Source organism: Anolis carolinensis, chromosome 6, assembly GCF_035594765.1.
Source record: "Anolis carolinensis isolate JA03-04 chromosome 6, rAnoCar3.1.pri, whole genome shotgun sequence".
Lineage (NCBI taxonomy): Eukaryota > Metazoa > Chordata > Lepidosauria > Squamata > Dactyloidae > Anolis > Anolis carolinensis.
Genome location: NC_085846.1, coordinates 28,552,186 through 28,568,100, shown reverse-complemented (window position 1 = coordinate 28,568,100; position 15,915 = coordinate 28,552,186). Strand labels below are relative to the sequence as shown.

Here is a 15,915-nt window from a genome sequence, read left to right as displayed (position 1 = left end):
AATTAGAATATAAAAATGGATATTTACCAAAGAGTCAGTAGCAGCTGCAATACCGGGAAAAACTAACGTTGTTTGTTTTCTTTAGGATTTTCTGTAAACTCCTACCGCAAGGAGGAAAAAAATGGGGATCGAGAAAATATTTCCCATTTCCCAAGAAATGTATAGTTTTCCATCTCTTCACAGAAGGTATGTGCGCAAAGAAAAGCTTTCTGACTCATGCTCATTTCTGATGTCCTGGAAACCGAAGGTTCAACATATACACAAAAGAAAAGAAAGCTGTCTCCCTCTTTGGCAAGCCTAGTTAGATTTGGACCGGAGTGAAAAAGGAGTCAGATATACGGAACCTCCAGTCCATTTCATATATTCAATTTAGGCATGTATAGCTGCCTGAAACACGACAAAATCTTCGCTAGGTAGTAATAACTCCTGGACACTAAACTGAGAAGCAAAACGTTCTCCACTGCTCCTGGCCCAGCCTCCCGTCACATACTGGAATCCTGCCCCAGTTAGATGAAACCACATTTCTGGCCAGGGACTTGCCAAGATCCAAAAAAGGAGCTGTGTTTGAAACAAGGCCCCAACTTAAAGGAGCAGCAAGCTCTCCCTTGTTAAAACAGTTGACGATGAAAGAAAGAAAGAGACTGTTTATCTATGTCACATAGAACATGTGTGGAACATGGCCACACAGCCCGAAAGACATACAACAACCCTATGTCACATATGTTTGTGACCCTACTAGAAAGCATCTTCTATGATGTTAATAAAATTATCAGCCACCCATCCTGTCACAGTGAAGCCTTGGGCTTTGTAACTAGTAAATTTAAAATATATTTGCAATCCTATGTCAAGATGTTGAAGGGGGTAACATGGTACCCTCTTGCCTATTAGATATAAATTGGGCACTTTTGCTTACCCACCACCCCAGCTCAAGCATCACAAATATATGGAATGTCTTCTGTTCAAAAATAACAGAATCCTCGTAATATAAAATGATTACCTTTGCCTCCTCTGTCGCTTTGTTTACGGTCCACTATTTTTGTTGCAAACTCTCTTTCTTCCCTCTTCGAAAAGACAGATTCTCTCTTTCCCCGAAAAACTCCTATGTCCAAGCTAATATTCCTCTCTTTCTCAATCTTTCCTTTTAAGTTTGGTTCTTTTTTAAAAAAAATAGACTACACTGGGACGTCCCGATGTGGGAGGGATGAAGGGAGCTGAGAATTCCTTTCTGTGCATCCTGTCAAGAGTCACTCTGTAACCCAGGACACTCTCATTGGCTAGCCAAGCCGGCTTTCGCACCACAGGAATGCCGACACACCCCTGTGAGGCACCAGGGCAGGGGAAAAGAACCCACACAAAGGTTCCTTTGCTGCACAAGATGTGAAAAAGCAAAGCAAATTTGAGGACCAGCTCCTTGCACCTAGGCAGAGGGTTACTGTGTCTGCAGATAAGATGCCTCCTGTCAAACTTCAGTTGCAAAATAGGAGCTTTGGGTGCATGTGTGCATAGCAACACCCTAACTTTCATAGGATTCTCTTAAGTAAAGATAAAAGGTTTCTTCTGACATTAAGTCTAGTCGTGTCCGACTCAGGGCGTTGGTGCTCATCTCCATTTCTAAACCAAAGAGCTGGCGTTGTCCGTAGACACCTCCAAGATCATGTGGCCGGCATGACTGAATGGAGCGCAGTTACCTTCCCGCCAGAGCAGTACCTATTGATCTACTCACATTTACATGTTTTCAAACTGCTAGGTTGGCATAAGCTGGGGCTAACAGTGGGAGCTCACCCCACTCCCTGGATTTGAACTGCCAACTTTTCGGTCAGCAAGTTCAGCAGCTCAGCCATTTAACCCACTGGGGGGGGATCTAGGATTCTCTTAGGCAAGGAATATTCAGAGGTGGTTTTGCCAATATCTTTCTCTCTAATATAGCCCACAGCACTTGGTATTAGTTGGCAGTCTCCCATCCAGGTACTAATCAGAGCGAACCAAATGGAACCTGATCCTTTAGGGCATTTTGGTCAAGTGTTTGGTGCAATTCCTAAAATGCCCTGGGAAAACTCTTAGGTTGCTGAGAGTATATAACACCTGTAGTTCTTGCCCTTGTGTTGCATCTCTGTTGTTATCTCAGAACAATTTGAAGTGCTACATTCAGTCTCTATAGCCCTAAAGGGTTTGAGCCTCAAATATTTCGGACCACCCTACCCTAATCTGGTCCCAGAGAGGATTGTCCACCTATCCCAGTGGTTCTCAACCTTTGAGTACCCAAATCTTTTGGCCTTCAACTCCCAGAAATCCAAACAGCTGGTAAACTGGCTGGGATTTCTGGGAGTTGTAGGCCAAAACACCTGGGGACCCACAAGTTGAGAACTACTAGTCTATCCCATCACTAACACTAAATATGCCAGACTACATCTGTTATCCCCTGCCTACACGGAACACTAGGGATTATATATGGCTTGCAAGCTTTATCAGTGTTCTCTAACATGCTGCTTGTCAGAACCTGGAAAAATCACTTTTTTTAGTGTACCTTCCACCAGGTAGCATGATCTCATCCTTCCTCTCTCTCATACACACACACACACACACATATGTAATGCCTACTGAGAGACGAACACTATATGCTTGCTAAACATATTCAGAAAGCTCTTGAGAAGAGTTGCCATTTCCAGATCTAAGGAGCAAGTTGTTTTCACCTTGAATCAAGTAGTGGGGTTTTCAGTTACATATTTAGGAGAGAAAAGAGAGAAAGCATGGTGCAAAAGTTGGATGTTGGACCATGACTCTGGAGACCAGAATTCAAATCTCCGTTCAGTCATGGAAATCAACTAGGTGACATTAGGCAGGTCAAGCTCTCTCAGATTCAGCTGGAGGCAAACCCACCACCCAACCAATTTTTTCCTAGAAAATCCCATGATAGGTTCATTTTAGAGTTGCCATAAGTTGAAAACAACTTGAAGACATGCAACAACAATTTATGAGGGAAGAAATATAAAAGTCTCTTGTAGTGAGACTTTATATTATATTTTAATCTATTCTATATTTTCTTATTTTGGCCTTTTAGAATGTATCAAAATGTTGCAATTTTAATGAGCAGCACAGGCAAAAGAATCCCACAATCAAATCCTAAACAGAATATTTGGGACAATATTTAATACAATTTGTTGTATTGTGTGTGTCTATATATATGAAGTTAAACTATAATTGCATCTGCAATATTCAATTATAGTTGGCTCCACAGAACCCAGGAAGATACATAAAATGATTATTTCAAAGTTTAATCAAGATGTGGGGAAAATGTGGATTATACTTCCACTTACAAAGGAAAGAGAGACGTTTCCATGTCTGCAATGACCACGGCCAGCTTCATCCAAGCTCTTAATGTGTTTTTCCAAAGGAAAGCCTTACCTAATAATTGCACAGCTTTTATTTTGGAATCTAACCATCTGCTAAGAGATGTAACATTAACAAGGACAGAGCAACGGAATATGGTCTAGCAACCTATTCGTAGTATATATACACATTTGAATGGCGCAAATCTACTTGTAGACTTTGTATATAGAGATGTATCTTATGGTGTTCAAACATCTGTATATAAAAATCTGTATCCAAGCTTATCTCTACAAACATATAAAGAAGAATCAGCTTCAGAAAGGAACTTAAGATCAGAGTATTAGTGTAGCATTAATACTTCCTCTCCCAGCTGTATCTCTTCTATAATCCTTCCATAGAATCGCTTTCTCAATGTATTTATAAACACACAGAGTAAAGGGAGATGCAGCAATATGGCTATTAAGAACTGGAGTAGTGGCAGGCATGGGAAAGACATTCAAATGCTACTATTTCTCTAAACTGCCTCCTTCCAAAGGCTTTTTCCTTTTGAAAAAGCAGCCACTGGGTTTTTGCTTTATATGCATGTGAGTGTCAGTCACTAAAGTGTAGCCAAGTGTAAGAGACAGTGGGTTGGAACCTCGGCCTTCATAATAAAATACTGAGACATTTCAGTAAGTTTGAACTGCTGTGCAGTCAGCAAAGTAAACCCACCAGGAAAGCAGCCCTTGGCACTGCAAAGCACTCACCAGTTGCAGAATATCCTCATCTTTGGGCATAATGGAGAGTTCCAATGCATCTTCACTGTAAAGAAGGAAAACAATTTTGAAAAAGATTCGGTATGAAAAGAAACCTTCTATCTGCCACCACAGTAATTATTTGGGGAATCTGTAGTCCTCCAATGTCCCTCCTATTCTACAATTTCCCACACATTTTAGGCGTTGGAGTTGGAGTCCATCAACATACGGAAAGCCATTGGTTTTCAGGCCCTGCTATAGCCAACACACATATACTTGAAGGGTACTATCGAGACAAGCCTTGGCACAGCAACTTAACCAGAAGGGATTCCAAACACAACCTACCACATTTTAAAATGAGCAAAGAAACGCACACTGTTGTCTAAAGATCTTCTCCCCTCCACTCAAAGTTCAGACTTTAAAATGGCCCAAGTGCATCACTGTTCCCAAAACATTCCAGCTCTTGTATGCCTTTCTCAAAATCAGTACAAGGGCATCAGGGCCAAGGAAGAAATAATTTACAACAGAGTACATAAAGGAGCCATATCACTTTCTTTAACAACATAGTGACATTTTGTTTCATGAAAAATACCCCCAGAAGGCTACAAGTACAGAAGTGGGATAGATAAACATGGCATCATAAACTCTTTCTCACCCTTGAGCAAGAGCTCAATACATGCCTACTGAGTGTCATCCTATACAAGCCCATCTGTTCTGTTTTAAGATATATGAGGGAAGGGCTTTCTTTCAGACTGACCACCACCAAAACTGTATCAAGTGAAGATATACTGGAGAGCCTTCTCAGTGGTTGCTCCCAGGTTTTGAAATTTGTTTCCACAAGATACTTGGTTGGTCCCCTCTCTGCTCTCTTTTCACTGGCAGGTAAAAATCGTATTTAAACAGGCCTTTAGACTCCATCTACATTGCCATAAAAAATCCAGATTATTTGACTTGAATTGGATTATTTGGCAGTGTAGACTCATATAATCCAGTTCAAAGCAGATCATCTGGATTGTCTGCTTTGATAATCTGGATTATATGACAGTATAGAAGGGCATTAGTTTTTAACTAACTGATGAAGCATTAATGGGTGTGCTGGTTCATAACATGTTAAGAGTTTTTATGTGTTTTTAACTATTCTAAATTCATGTTTTTAAATGGATGAATATTTAATGATTTTTTAAAAATATATGTATTCCAGATTGTTTTAGATATACTGTGACCTGCAAAATTCAATGTTTGGGGGGGGGGGGGGGGTAGTGGGATATCAGCACTGGAGAGCTTTAGTGCCCTTCCTTTGCTGCCTAAAGCCATCTGCTACCTTATATATAAAAGATGGCCAATAATAACTAATAATTAGTTATAAATAGATAGGTAAAGGTAAAGGGTTTTCCCTGATATTAAGTCTAGTCATGTCCGACTCTGGGGGTTGGTGATCATCTCCATTTAAATAAATAACTTTCTAATATTAATAACTTTATTTTTATATCCCGCCACCATCTGTCCAAAGGGACTCAGGGCGGCTTACAAGCAGGACCAAGCCCAATAATAACAAAGTTAACCAAGTAAAAAACAACATTTACAACATAATAAACATATGCCAATCTAATTAAACAGTCAAAACTGTATATAAACATCATTAAAATAAATCAAAGACAATCTCAAACCAGAACCAGGACTATAGTGGGCATATCAAAATTAGAGAGTACGGGGGGCTGGGAATGGACTTGTGCAAAAACAGATTATAAATCCAGGGCTGGGGGTTAACTGCTGAGTTCAATCTGACTGTCAGTTAAGTCTGGCCAATCATAGACAAGGGCCTAACCATTTGCAAATGCACATTGGAATGTCCATGTTTTAAGGTCTCTGTGGACCTTCAGTTGCAGCAAAAGATACTTCACCATCACTACTGCTCAAGAAATATTCCAACTGATTATATTTATTGGATAACTGTTTTATTGCTGTGTTTTGATATTTGATTGTTTTATCGGGCAAGGCCCCATGTAAGCCGCCCCGAGTCCCTTCGGGGAGATGGGGCGGGGTATAAAAATAAAGTTATTATTATTATTATTATTAACTGTGATCTGGTAAGATTTTGTACATAGAATGAGAAAGCAACACCAGCTTTTACTTTGCTTCAGCCTGCAAAATATCGTGAGCCAGTCCTGCCACTCAGCAGCAGCTTCTGCAAGTCACAAGAAGCCTTTCTTAGGTCTTTTAAGAAGGATCCTTTTCGCTGGAAATTCCAGGGGTTGGGTCTTTTCCCTGACGAATGGGATGACGTCAAATCACACGTTTCCTTTTCTCAGCGTTACCAGGGAGATGCCTCGGTTAGACATGAGTCAGTAACAGCCGCTTGGCTCTCATAACTTCTAGACTGAGGTTGAAATTGTAACCAGCAAACTCCTTGGCACACAGCTCCCATTACAAACTATCCATTCAACGAATAGTTCAAAATAGTTAACAGCTATTTAATCAATCCAGCCCACTGTCCTTGCTATAGTTATCTAGTTTCTCTCTTCCTAGAATTTTCCACTTGCTCCTCCTCCTTTTTCTTCATATTTTACTTCAGTTGGAAAAAAACCAACCACTTCTTTTCTTCAAAGTGGATTTTTTTTTCTCTCCAATGGCTGTGGATTTTATATCAACCAGGCTTTCGGGATCTTTCCAGCTCCAATTTCTCTCACAAGCTACCTGCCAAATGGGAATAAGGCCACAAACTAGAAAGGAGGGAGGAGGTACCTCCATACCAAACTTTTCCATAAATTCTGCAACAACAGTGATGAGCAATACTTTAGTTGTGTTGTGCCGCTTGTCTGAAGAGTTGTCATGTTTGTGTTTACGGCTGGTTAAGTTACCCTTTCCCACATGCCATTGATGCACCTGGGCTGGGTGTATGAATTTATATATATGTGATATATATATATATATATATATATATATATATATATATATATATATCTATCTCCCCTAGCTGGATTGATTTCACTTGGCACGTAACCCACTGACTATATTTAGGTCCCTTTCTCAGGTCAGGTTTGGCTCCCCACGTCCCATACGCAATCTGAAGGCTAATTAGACACAGAGAGTTCAGAGTCATACAACCAAATAGGACAAAACAGTATTTTCTGTCATGCCATTCTTTTCCTTGGGTCAAGAATAACAAAAGTTTGAAAATGCTGCTAATTTGGGAAACAGGTGCATAAGCACATGTGGTCTCCTCCAACTCTATATTTGTATTATTCTACGCTTCTTGCATGAATTGATTTGTGAGCTTGATGATATGTTTGAGCACCTGTGTGCAAACATGGATTTTCAGTAGTAGTTCTGCGATTTCAGACACCTGACAAGTATGTATAGTGATAAAGTTGAAGTGATTGTAAAAGATGGAAAAGAACTACTCACCAGTTCTGTATGAGGCCGATAACTTGTGAGTAGGTTTTCCCAATGATGCTTTCACCATTCACTTTGACAAGACGGTCTCCTATTAAAAAAAACCAGGAAGTAGTGACAACTTCAACTAAAAAGTTAGCAAATGATTTTGTATTTGTATGTATTTTGTTTCTTCTCCTAGTATTGAAAATGGAGGGGAATGAGGTAAGGGCATACAGTTGTTCCTCCATATTTGCATCCATGGATTCCACCAACCACAGCTTGAAAATATTTGGGAGGAAATTCCAAAAAGGAATCCTTGATTGTACTGTACGCCAAGCCTTATGCTGATGCATAAACACCTGTTGTAGCTTCCCGGCATTTGATAGATCTTCATGCTCTTTCCAGCTCTTGTTGGAGTTGTCACTGTATTATATAAGAGGCACCATTTTACTATGCTATTGTATATAATGAGACTCAAGTATTCGCAGATCTTGCTATCCACTGAAGGTCTTGGAAACAAACCATAGTGGATACCAAAGACTTCTGGGGCTGCTACTATGGGCCCATGTGTGAGGAGCACAACTGGGTGGAATCATGCAGGTATGCACACTAAACTGCATGGCAGAGCTTGCATGTATTCGCAGGTGTGCACAATACTAAACATTGCATTTACTGGAACAAGAAATGGATCAGACGTGGAGGGGAATTCCAATCAGAATTTGGATGTTCTTATAGTGTTAAAATAATACCCTAAATTGGGGAAGCGGTGTCCCTTTTCTCACCTGTTCGGAGACCTGCCAAGTGTGCTGGCCCATCTACCTTCACACTTTTCACAAAAATAGTGTCCATGGGTTCCAGACGGTTCCGCGAGGTTCCTATGGAGATGGAGAGAAAGAAAGATGTTGGAAATAGCAACCTCCCAAGCCTCTCACTATTTATTTGTTAATGTATATATTTGCTAACCTGTATTCTATGTGTATGTTGATTTGCCAGTTTGACTGGACCTCTTTGGTGTAGGAGAGACTATAGACATGTGATTGTACTGAGCATGTTCAGACTCAAGACTCCATTTTGTATTCAGTATGTGTTTGGTCTTCAATGGAATAAGTTCACCCTTTTTTGCATCACACCTCAGTGGAGGTGGATGCATGTTGCTGTTTGGACTTCAGTAGAGAAGTATGCTTATAGACTTCAGTGAGTACAAGTATACTTAAAGACTATGGACTATTGATTAAGAATAATACCCTGTGTACTCAAAACAGAGGAGATACATCCTATCTGTAACTGAACTTCAATAAGAAATGTGCCTGTGTGGTGAATTAATACAAGATGTTTATGAGTAAACAAGATATGTTATTTTTCAAAGAAGACTTTGGTTTTTTTTTATCTCTGTGTGCATATTTTAAACTAAAAGTTTACAAAGGGAGTGTATATGTTTTGGACAAATGCAACTACAATTTCAACTTCAAAGAAACAACCATTTTCTCATAACTAAATATATTTTATAGTGGCATGTCTTTGTCCTTGGCAGTTCAAATACATGGTTCTTCAGTTTAACATCTGAGTTACCTGTGTGCCATTACATGAATGCTTGTGAATATCACTTGTTCAAAGAGTTGACTTCTAACAAGTGCATGTTTTTCTTAATTTTATAATTTTTATTAAATTTTGAAAATAACAATAGAATCCACCTTAGTGGGTTAGGAAAGTATGGAGGGGAAGAAAGGATGGGGGGTAGGGAGGGGGGTGGTAGAAAGTGAGGGGGAAAGGGATAATAAGGGTAGGGGGATCAGGGTCCTTGTCGGTTCTTGACTTCCATTCTTCTCTATAAAGTTGTCATAACTATTTGTATTGTTTATGTTGTTGGTATCATTCTTTGTGTGTGTGTGTGTGTTGACAGTTGACACTCCTCCTTCATGTTAAGGGCTTCATAACAATATTCTAACTTTTTCTTTCTTCATCCAGTCCTTTACTGGTGTCCAAGCTATCCTCTTTTTTTGGCTTATTTTGTGTTGTTGATAGCAAGAACGTTAGGTAGTCCATATTCATTATATCCCATATTCTTTTTATCCATTCTTCCACTTTTGGTATTAATTTCTGTTTCCATAATCTTGCAAGAACTAATCTGGCAGCTGTTGTTAAGTGTGTAAAGATTTTGTCTTCATTCTTTCCCCATTGATTATTCATCATGCCCAATAGAAAGAATTCTGGGAGTAGTGGTATTTTTATCTTTAAGATTTTTTGACATTGATCGTGAATTTCCCTCCAGTACGGTTTTACCTTCTCACAAGACCACCACATGTGTAGGTACGATCCTTCACCTCTTCCACATTTCCAGCATTTAATCTTCTTGCCTTTGGTAAATTTTGATATCCTTTTTGGGGTCAGGTGCCACCGATAGAACATTTTACACCAATTTTCTTTCAATTCATATGCATATGTATAATTTAATTTTTCCCCCATAAAAGTTCCCATTCCTCTAATAATATAGTTCTTCCTAGATCTCTTGCTCAATTTGTCATGCACATTTGCCAAAAGGATATGTGCAGTCATTTTCCAATAAAGGGCGGAGTCTTTATATTTTTTACACATAATTCCATGATTATTCAAGATCCAGATTTAGGGGGTTGATAAGGAGATGAGAAGACAAACTGGCCATATGTCTGGTGTCAACCTTGCCTGGAAAACAGCCATGGTTTGACACAATCCAAAGAGTGCATGGCCATGCCATTAATGGCTACTTGCAATTCCTAGAACTCCTCAAACCACAAGCCCCCATGCCTGGCCCTGAAGGGCAGCAGAATGCAGCACCCAAGAAAGCCAAAAGTTTTCTATCAAAGATAAAAAGCAGTGATGCGTTCCGACGGCATCAAATTTGCTCAGCTCAAAATCCTGCCTCAAGGCACTGGAGTCGCAGACCTGTCCTTCAGACAGAAAAGAAGCAGGGAGTAGCAGAATGAACCACACTTTTGATAGTTTCACATTCTCTTTATCTTCAAAGGAACCACAGGACTTCCCTTTAAACTCCCTCTACCCAGTAGTCCTATCAACACTATCAAGACACCAGCACAGATAGAATTACAAACTAGAACAGACTGGAGTGTGGAGTAGAGCCATCTCTACCTTAAGGCACAGTAGCATACGCAGATTTGAGGTGGCATGAAAGAACAGCAAATTGTTAGTTGCTTAATATCTTATTATGTTTTTTTTTTCACCTCAAGATATGGGAAGAAGTTCTTTTTCTGCCTTAGGGAATGGCTTTATAGGCTGAACACCTTCACATGAATGGGAGGGTGGAGGGAAGGAACCTGTTATTGCTCTGCTTCAGTAGCCCTAGTATTGGTAAAAGGGACATATGGTTGTAATCATGCAAGCAGAGTGGCAAGCTATAAGATGGGCATTTGGGCATTTTATAAAACATGGAGAGACACACTGCAGATCTCGATTCTGACTGAAGATTTCATGCAAGATGACATTTCCTTGTTTGCAGGTCAACAGTATCATTCTGTAATTTCATGCATTTTTTGCCAAAGGCCATGTCTGGATTTCCTCATACAGGCACAACAGGTGGAAGGATTAGGCCTGAAACAAGTTTCAGTGGAAGGAAAGGAGGCATCAGGCAAGATGTCTCCTTTTTTTATTTGAATATATTGATAACTTGTGGGATGGAAACTTAAACAGCCAGTCAATTATACTGAGGGTTGATCATGGTGACAGAACAGGGCAATGAGAGTAGGGGAAAGGAGACAGGAATGAGAAAGGAATCATACTAGACAGACCTTCCTCACTTCAAACTCACAATGTAATGGAGGAGAAAATTTCCCAGGGAATCTGAGAAGCAGGTACCACAATGTGTCACTATAAGGTAACAGATTTGTCAACAGTAAGATACATAGGCAGGCCTATTATCTCCTCTCAGTGTAACTATATCAGAGAAGAGACAGCTACTTCCTACATAGGAAATGCCTTTCCATGGACTAAAGTTATGAGGAAAATTGCACAGGCTTCAAAGAACTCTGGAATAACCTTCTCCAAAAATATTTCACTGGACAAAATCCTCAGGATGAGAATTTTGCATACGTATCTGAGACATATTCCCTGACACAATACCTAAAACAAAGGGGGGAAATCATGTCGCCCTCCCAATGTTGTTGTACTGCAATTCTTTAGTTTAGATATTCTGACATGGACTGCTGGGACTTGAAGTGCAATTACATCGGGAAGGCTGTGTGATTCCAATCCCTGACCTAAAGGGAAGTTTCCTGGTTCGCATGAACATGGAAACACATAGAGAGACACAGTATGCATAAGGCAAGGATGAGTTCACTGGGCTGCTATGAGTTTTGCGGGCTGTATGGTCATGTTCCAGAAGCATTCTCTCCTGACGTTTCATCTACATCTATGACAGGCATCCTCAGAGGTTGTGAGGTCCGGATTTCCTCATACAGACACAACAGGTTGAAGGTTTAGGCCTGAAAAATGTTTCAGTGGAAGGAAAGAAGGCATCAAGAGAGACTTCACAACCTCTGAGGATGCCTGACATAGATGTGGGCAAAACGTCAGGAGAGAATGCTTCTGGAACATGGCCATACAGCCCAGAAAACTCACAGAACCCCAGTGATTCCAGCCACAAAAGCCTTTGACAACATGATGAGTTCACTGTTTTCAAGTACCATTCAAAGTAATGTCCATAGACCAGAATCGGCGTATGAGTAATTTGTTTTGGAAATTTCATTGATATTCAGGGATGTGCCTATCCTTTTGAAATATCTATCTGTTTCTTGGAAAATAACAAATGGCCAATGGAAGTATATTTTGCACCTTTTGATAAGTAAAAGATAAATACTTTGTTACTGAAAAGATAATTTCTCCCCATCTGTGATCCAATGAAAAGAAGATCTAACAATGCTTAAAATATTTGAAAGAATGGTTCATAGACAAAATTTACAAACGGATTTATATCTGGAAATTTGGTCAGCTTTTATAGAAACATATGAAAATGGCGTTATTCTGCCTTCTTTTGTATTTTTATGTTCCTGCTTTTGTTATACTGGAATATTGTTCTGTGTAACAGATCCCTTTTGAATGAAAATTTAAAATATTTTTAAGCAAAAAGAAATTTAAAAAGATACACACATACACATGTCCACAAACACACAAATCCTAATCCTGATACAGGACACAAGCAAGGCTACATACCCGTTCTGTTTCCATTTTCTTCCTCCTGTAAAAGAAAAGAGAGAACGATGATGTATATTTTTGAACAGGGCATAGTGTACAGCCAACTCAAAGAGTAAGCAAGGGATGAGATAGGCAGCTCAATTCTTTTGCCATTCTTTTTCTCTCCTTACAAATGCCCTACTAGATCAATATGTTTCCCTACAGAGAAAGTATACAGGGACTCGTATAGTTTAACTCTGCATAAAGTGGACGGGTGGAGAGTAATGATGAACAGGCCATTCCACAGATATATCACTTGCCTAATTTCCAACAGACCTCACAACCTCTGAGGATGCCTGACACAGATGTGGGTGAAACATCAGGAGAGAACATGGCCATTCAGCCCGGAACACTCACAGCAACCCAGTGATTCTGGCCATGAAAGCCTTCAACGACACATAGAATATATATAATTTCTTCCTAAGCCCAAAAATATATGTCTTGACATTCTGGAAGAATAACACTTTTGTGCAATATTCTCCTGGTATTCAATATCCCTCATAGCTTTATCTTGTGCAATTAGGAAATATTAAAACCATTTCTGGATGTTGCCATCTGAAACTGTCTATGCAAAATTTAACAAATTCTTCGGCAATTTCTTTATACATCACTGCTAAATGGTTACAGTTCTCTGTTGGACTGAAGATTGCAGATTCCTTGCCAAAAATTCTGCCCTCTCCGACACAAAAATATTATTATTTAGCATATAACAGGGTTTTTTTACACTTTAAATGTGCCCAACAGCATCCAATTTATTTTTTTCTGTTGTAATTGGTACATTATGGCCACAGACCGATTCTTTTAATGTTGATTTTTTGCATCTGCCTCTTTCTCTCACCCTCATGCTTGTTTCTTCATTCTTTTCATTTGTTTGTTTTAGAGGGAAACTGCACTGTTTGATCTCCCATTTACTTTTCCAAAATCTCTCTCTAAAGAAAAGCCTGTGACAGTGTCTGTTTTTCCAACAAATTCTGAGCATACCAAACAGTTTTAATCCCCAGACATGAACATAATATTCTTCTACTAAGTGCAATCTAGTAGAAAATGGTTTTACAATCAGCAAATGTCTCACTTCTAACATGCTGACATCAGCCAAACTGGTGCCTCTAGATACTGGATTGCAGTTCCCATCATCACTGAGCCAAAAGAACAAAGCCATGCTGGCTAGAAGTGATAGGAGTTGCAGACCAACACATCTCGAGGGCACCAAGTTTAAGGAACATTGGTCTATATTTTTGTGTCTACTATAAATATGACTCAGTATCTATGCAACTCAATATTTTTAGAAACTTCTCTCAGTGCCTAATAACTACAGTTAGCTCCCCACATTCACAGAGGTTAGGAGTGCAGATGTTGGAAGTGAAGAAGCATCAACACTTGTATATAGAGCGGACAGAAGAAATGCCATGGTGCATGCCTGCTGTCTTGATTTTGCCTCTGTTTTCTATATCTATGTAACTCAAGGTCTTTTGCTTTCTTGCTGTTGAATTAAAGCAGGTTGATCACCACTTGTAACTGCTCAATCCTAAAGAGTTGTAGTTTTGTAAAGTCTTTAGCCTTTGCTGCCAAAGAGGATTGGCGCCTCACCAAACTACAAACTCCAAGATTCCATAGAATGGAGCCATGACAGTTAAAAGATGTGTCAAACTGCATTAATTCTACAATGTAGATGCATCCTACATCTCCTCTGCTATCATACCTACTTTTTGTCACAAGATTTAAACATTAAGCAACACAAGACAATAATAAAATTCATTACACAATTAAATATGAGCATTTTCTAGTCATTTTGGTTAGCCTTGTGTGCTTTAAAATGAGCAGTCGAGAGCTGGACTGCACCTTAAACTTAACACTTTTCCAATTCCAATTCCAAACCACAACTAGTCCAACAAAATCCCCAGATTAATAGGCTTTTGCCTCATTACTTTGTTCCATTCTATACATGCCCCATATACTAATATTTCCTGTAGTCTTCCATACCACATGCCAACTTTACTTTTAAGATAATATCAGTTAAGCTAAGCACAAAATTATATATAATTCAAAGCAGCCTTAAAATAGTATAGCTAAATGCTGGGAAAACAAGCCATGATCTAAAAACTCAACCACCACAATCCGGTCAGGAAATAAATCTGCTTTCCTGAACCATCTCCAGTTCCTATAATCTCTACTCCTTATCAAGAAACATCAACATCAACACAATTTGCAAATCTGCAACTTATGGCTGCACATCATCTCTCCATTGGCATAGTTGAACTTTTTAAGAAGTACAGGCCATTTCTTGGCTTAGGGACCAGACTATTATGGCTATCCAAGGTACCAGGTAAGAACTTAATTTTCAAGATAATTAATTTCCTTTCTGCACTGCAAAATGGAAGTTCATTATCCTCAAATGCCTGCAAGATAGTTTTGAAAACTATTCTGTCTCTACCTTCCCATAAGTAGACCTTCATGAAGACGGCATGGGAACAAGGTGCCATCTTCTATCCTTCTACAGCTATTGTCCTTCTTCTCTTCTTGGAAGATCATGGAATAAAGATAGTGGAGGGAAGGTCCTCAGTTCCACTACTAGAGCTACCCACATCCTGACTGAGAGTCTTCAGAGAACTGGCAATTTTCCTAGCCAGACACCACCCCGATGTGTGCAAATGTGCTTTCAAGTCACCTGTTGATTTATTAGCAATTTCATTAATGTCACATTATCTTCTTAGGAAATAAATATTCAGAGGTGTTGCATTATTGTCTTTGTCTAAAATATAGCCCACAGCACCTAGAAGCTCTTGGTCATCCAAATGCTAACCAGGCTTGATTCTGCTTAGTTTCTAAGTTCAGACAGGATCTGATGCCTACAAAGTATTTAGACTTGATGACGCTTTCCCAGATGGACATTGTGTAGAGGTCATATGACAAAGAAGTAGCAATTAAACCAAACACTATAGTACATTTGGACTCCCATGCAGTCTTTCCACTTTTAAAAACGCAAACGCCCTACACTTCTACATTCCAAAACAAAATTGAACTCAACTTCCACTTCGCTGTCTCAGGCAAAATAAAAACCCAATCAGGCTGTAGCCAAGACCTCAGATTCACACCACACTCCAAAGAAAAAAGGGATGGCCTGGAAAAATATGAACTCAACCCCTTTCCCACTCCCTGGCCTGTTGGCAAGGCTGGAAAGAGAGAAAGAAAAAAAAAACCTAGGTAAATAGCCTGCTGGCAGGCGAAACAGTTGCCCTACTTTCTTCAGTTTGATTCTGTG

General features: G+C 39.5%; 1 protein-coding gene across 7 annotated transcripts in view; it reads right to left on the bottom strand.

The window, feature by feature from the left end:
- The window catches only part of arhgap23 (Rho GTPase activating protein 23), a 224,433-nt gene that overhangs the window by 60,136 nt on the left and 148,382 nt on the right, over positions 1-15,915 (bottom strand). For all 7 annotated transcript variants that reach the window (XR_010007237.1, XM_062984338.1, XM_062984339.1 and 4 more), the window contains exons 3-6: positions 12,636-12,660; positions 8,219-8,311; positions 7,467-7,545; positions 4,074-4,128 (exon numbers count right to left, since the gene is read on the bottom strand). Coding sequence is in view for 6 of the 7 variants with exons in the window: in XM_062984338.1 (XP_062840408.1) it covers positions 4,074-4,128; positions 7,467-7,545; positions 8,219-8,311; positions 12,636-12,660 (252 nt within the window). In the remaining variant the exon portion in view is untranslated. The remainder of the gene's footprint in view (positions 1-4,073; positions 4,129-7,466; positions 7,546-8,218; positions 8,312-12,635; positions 12,661-15,915) is intronic.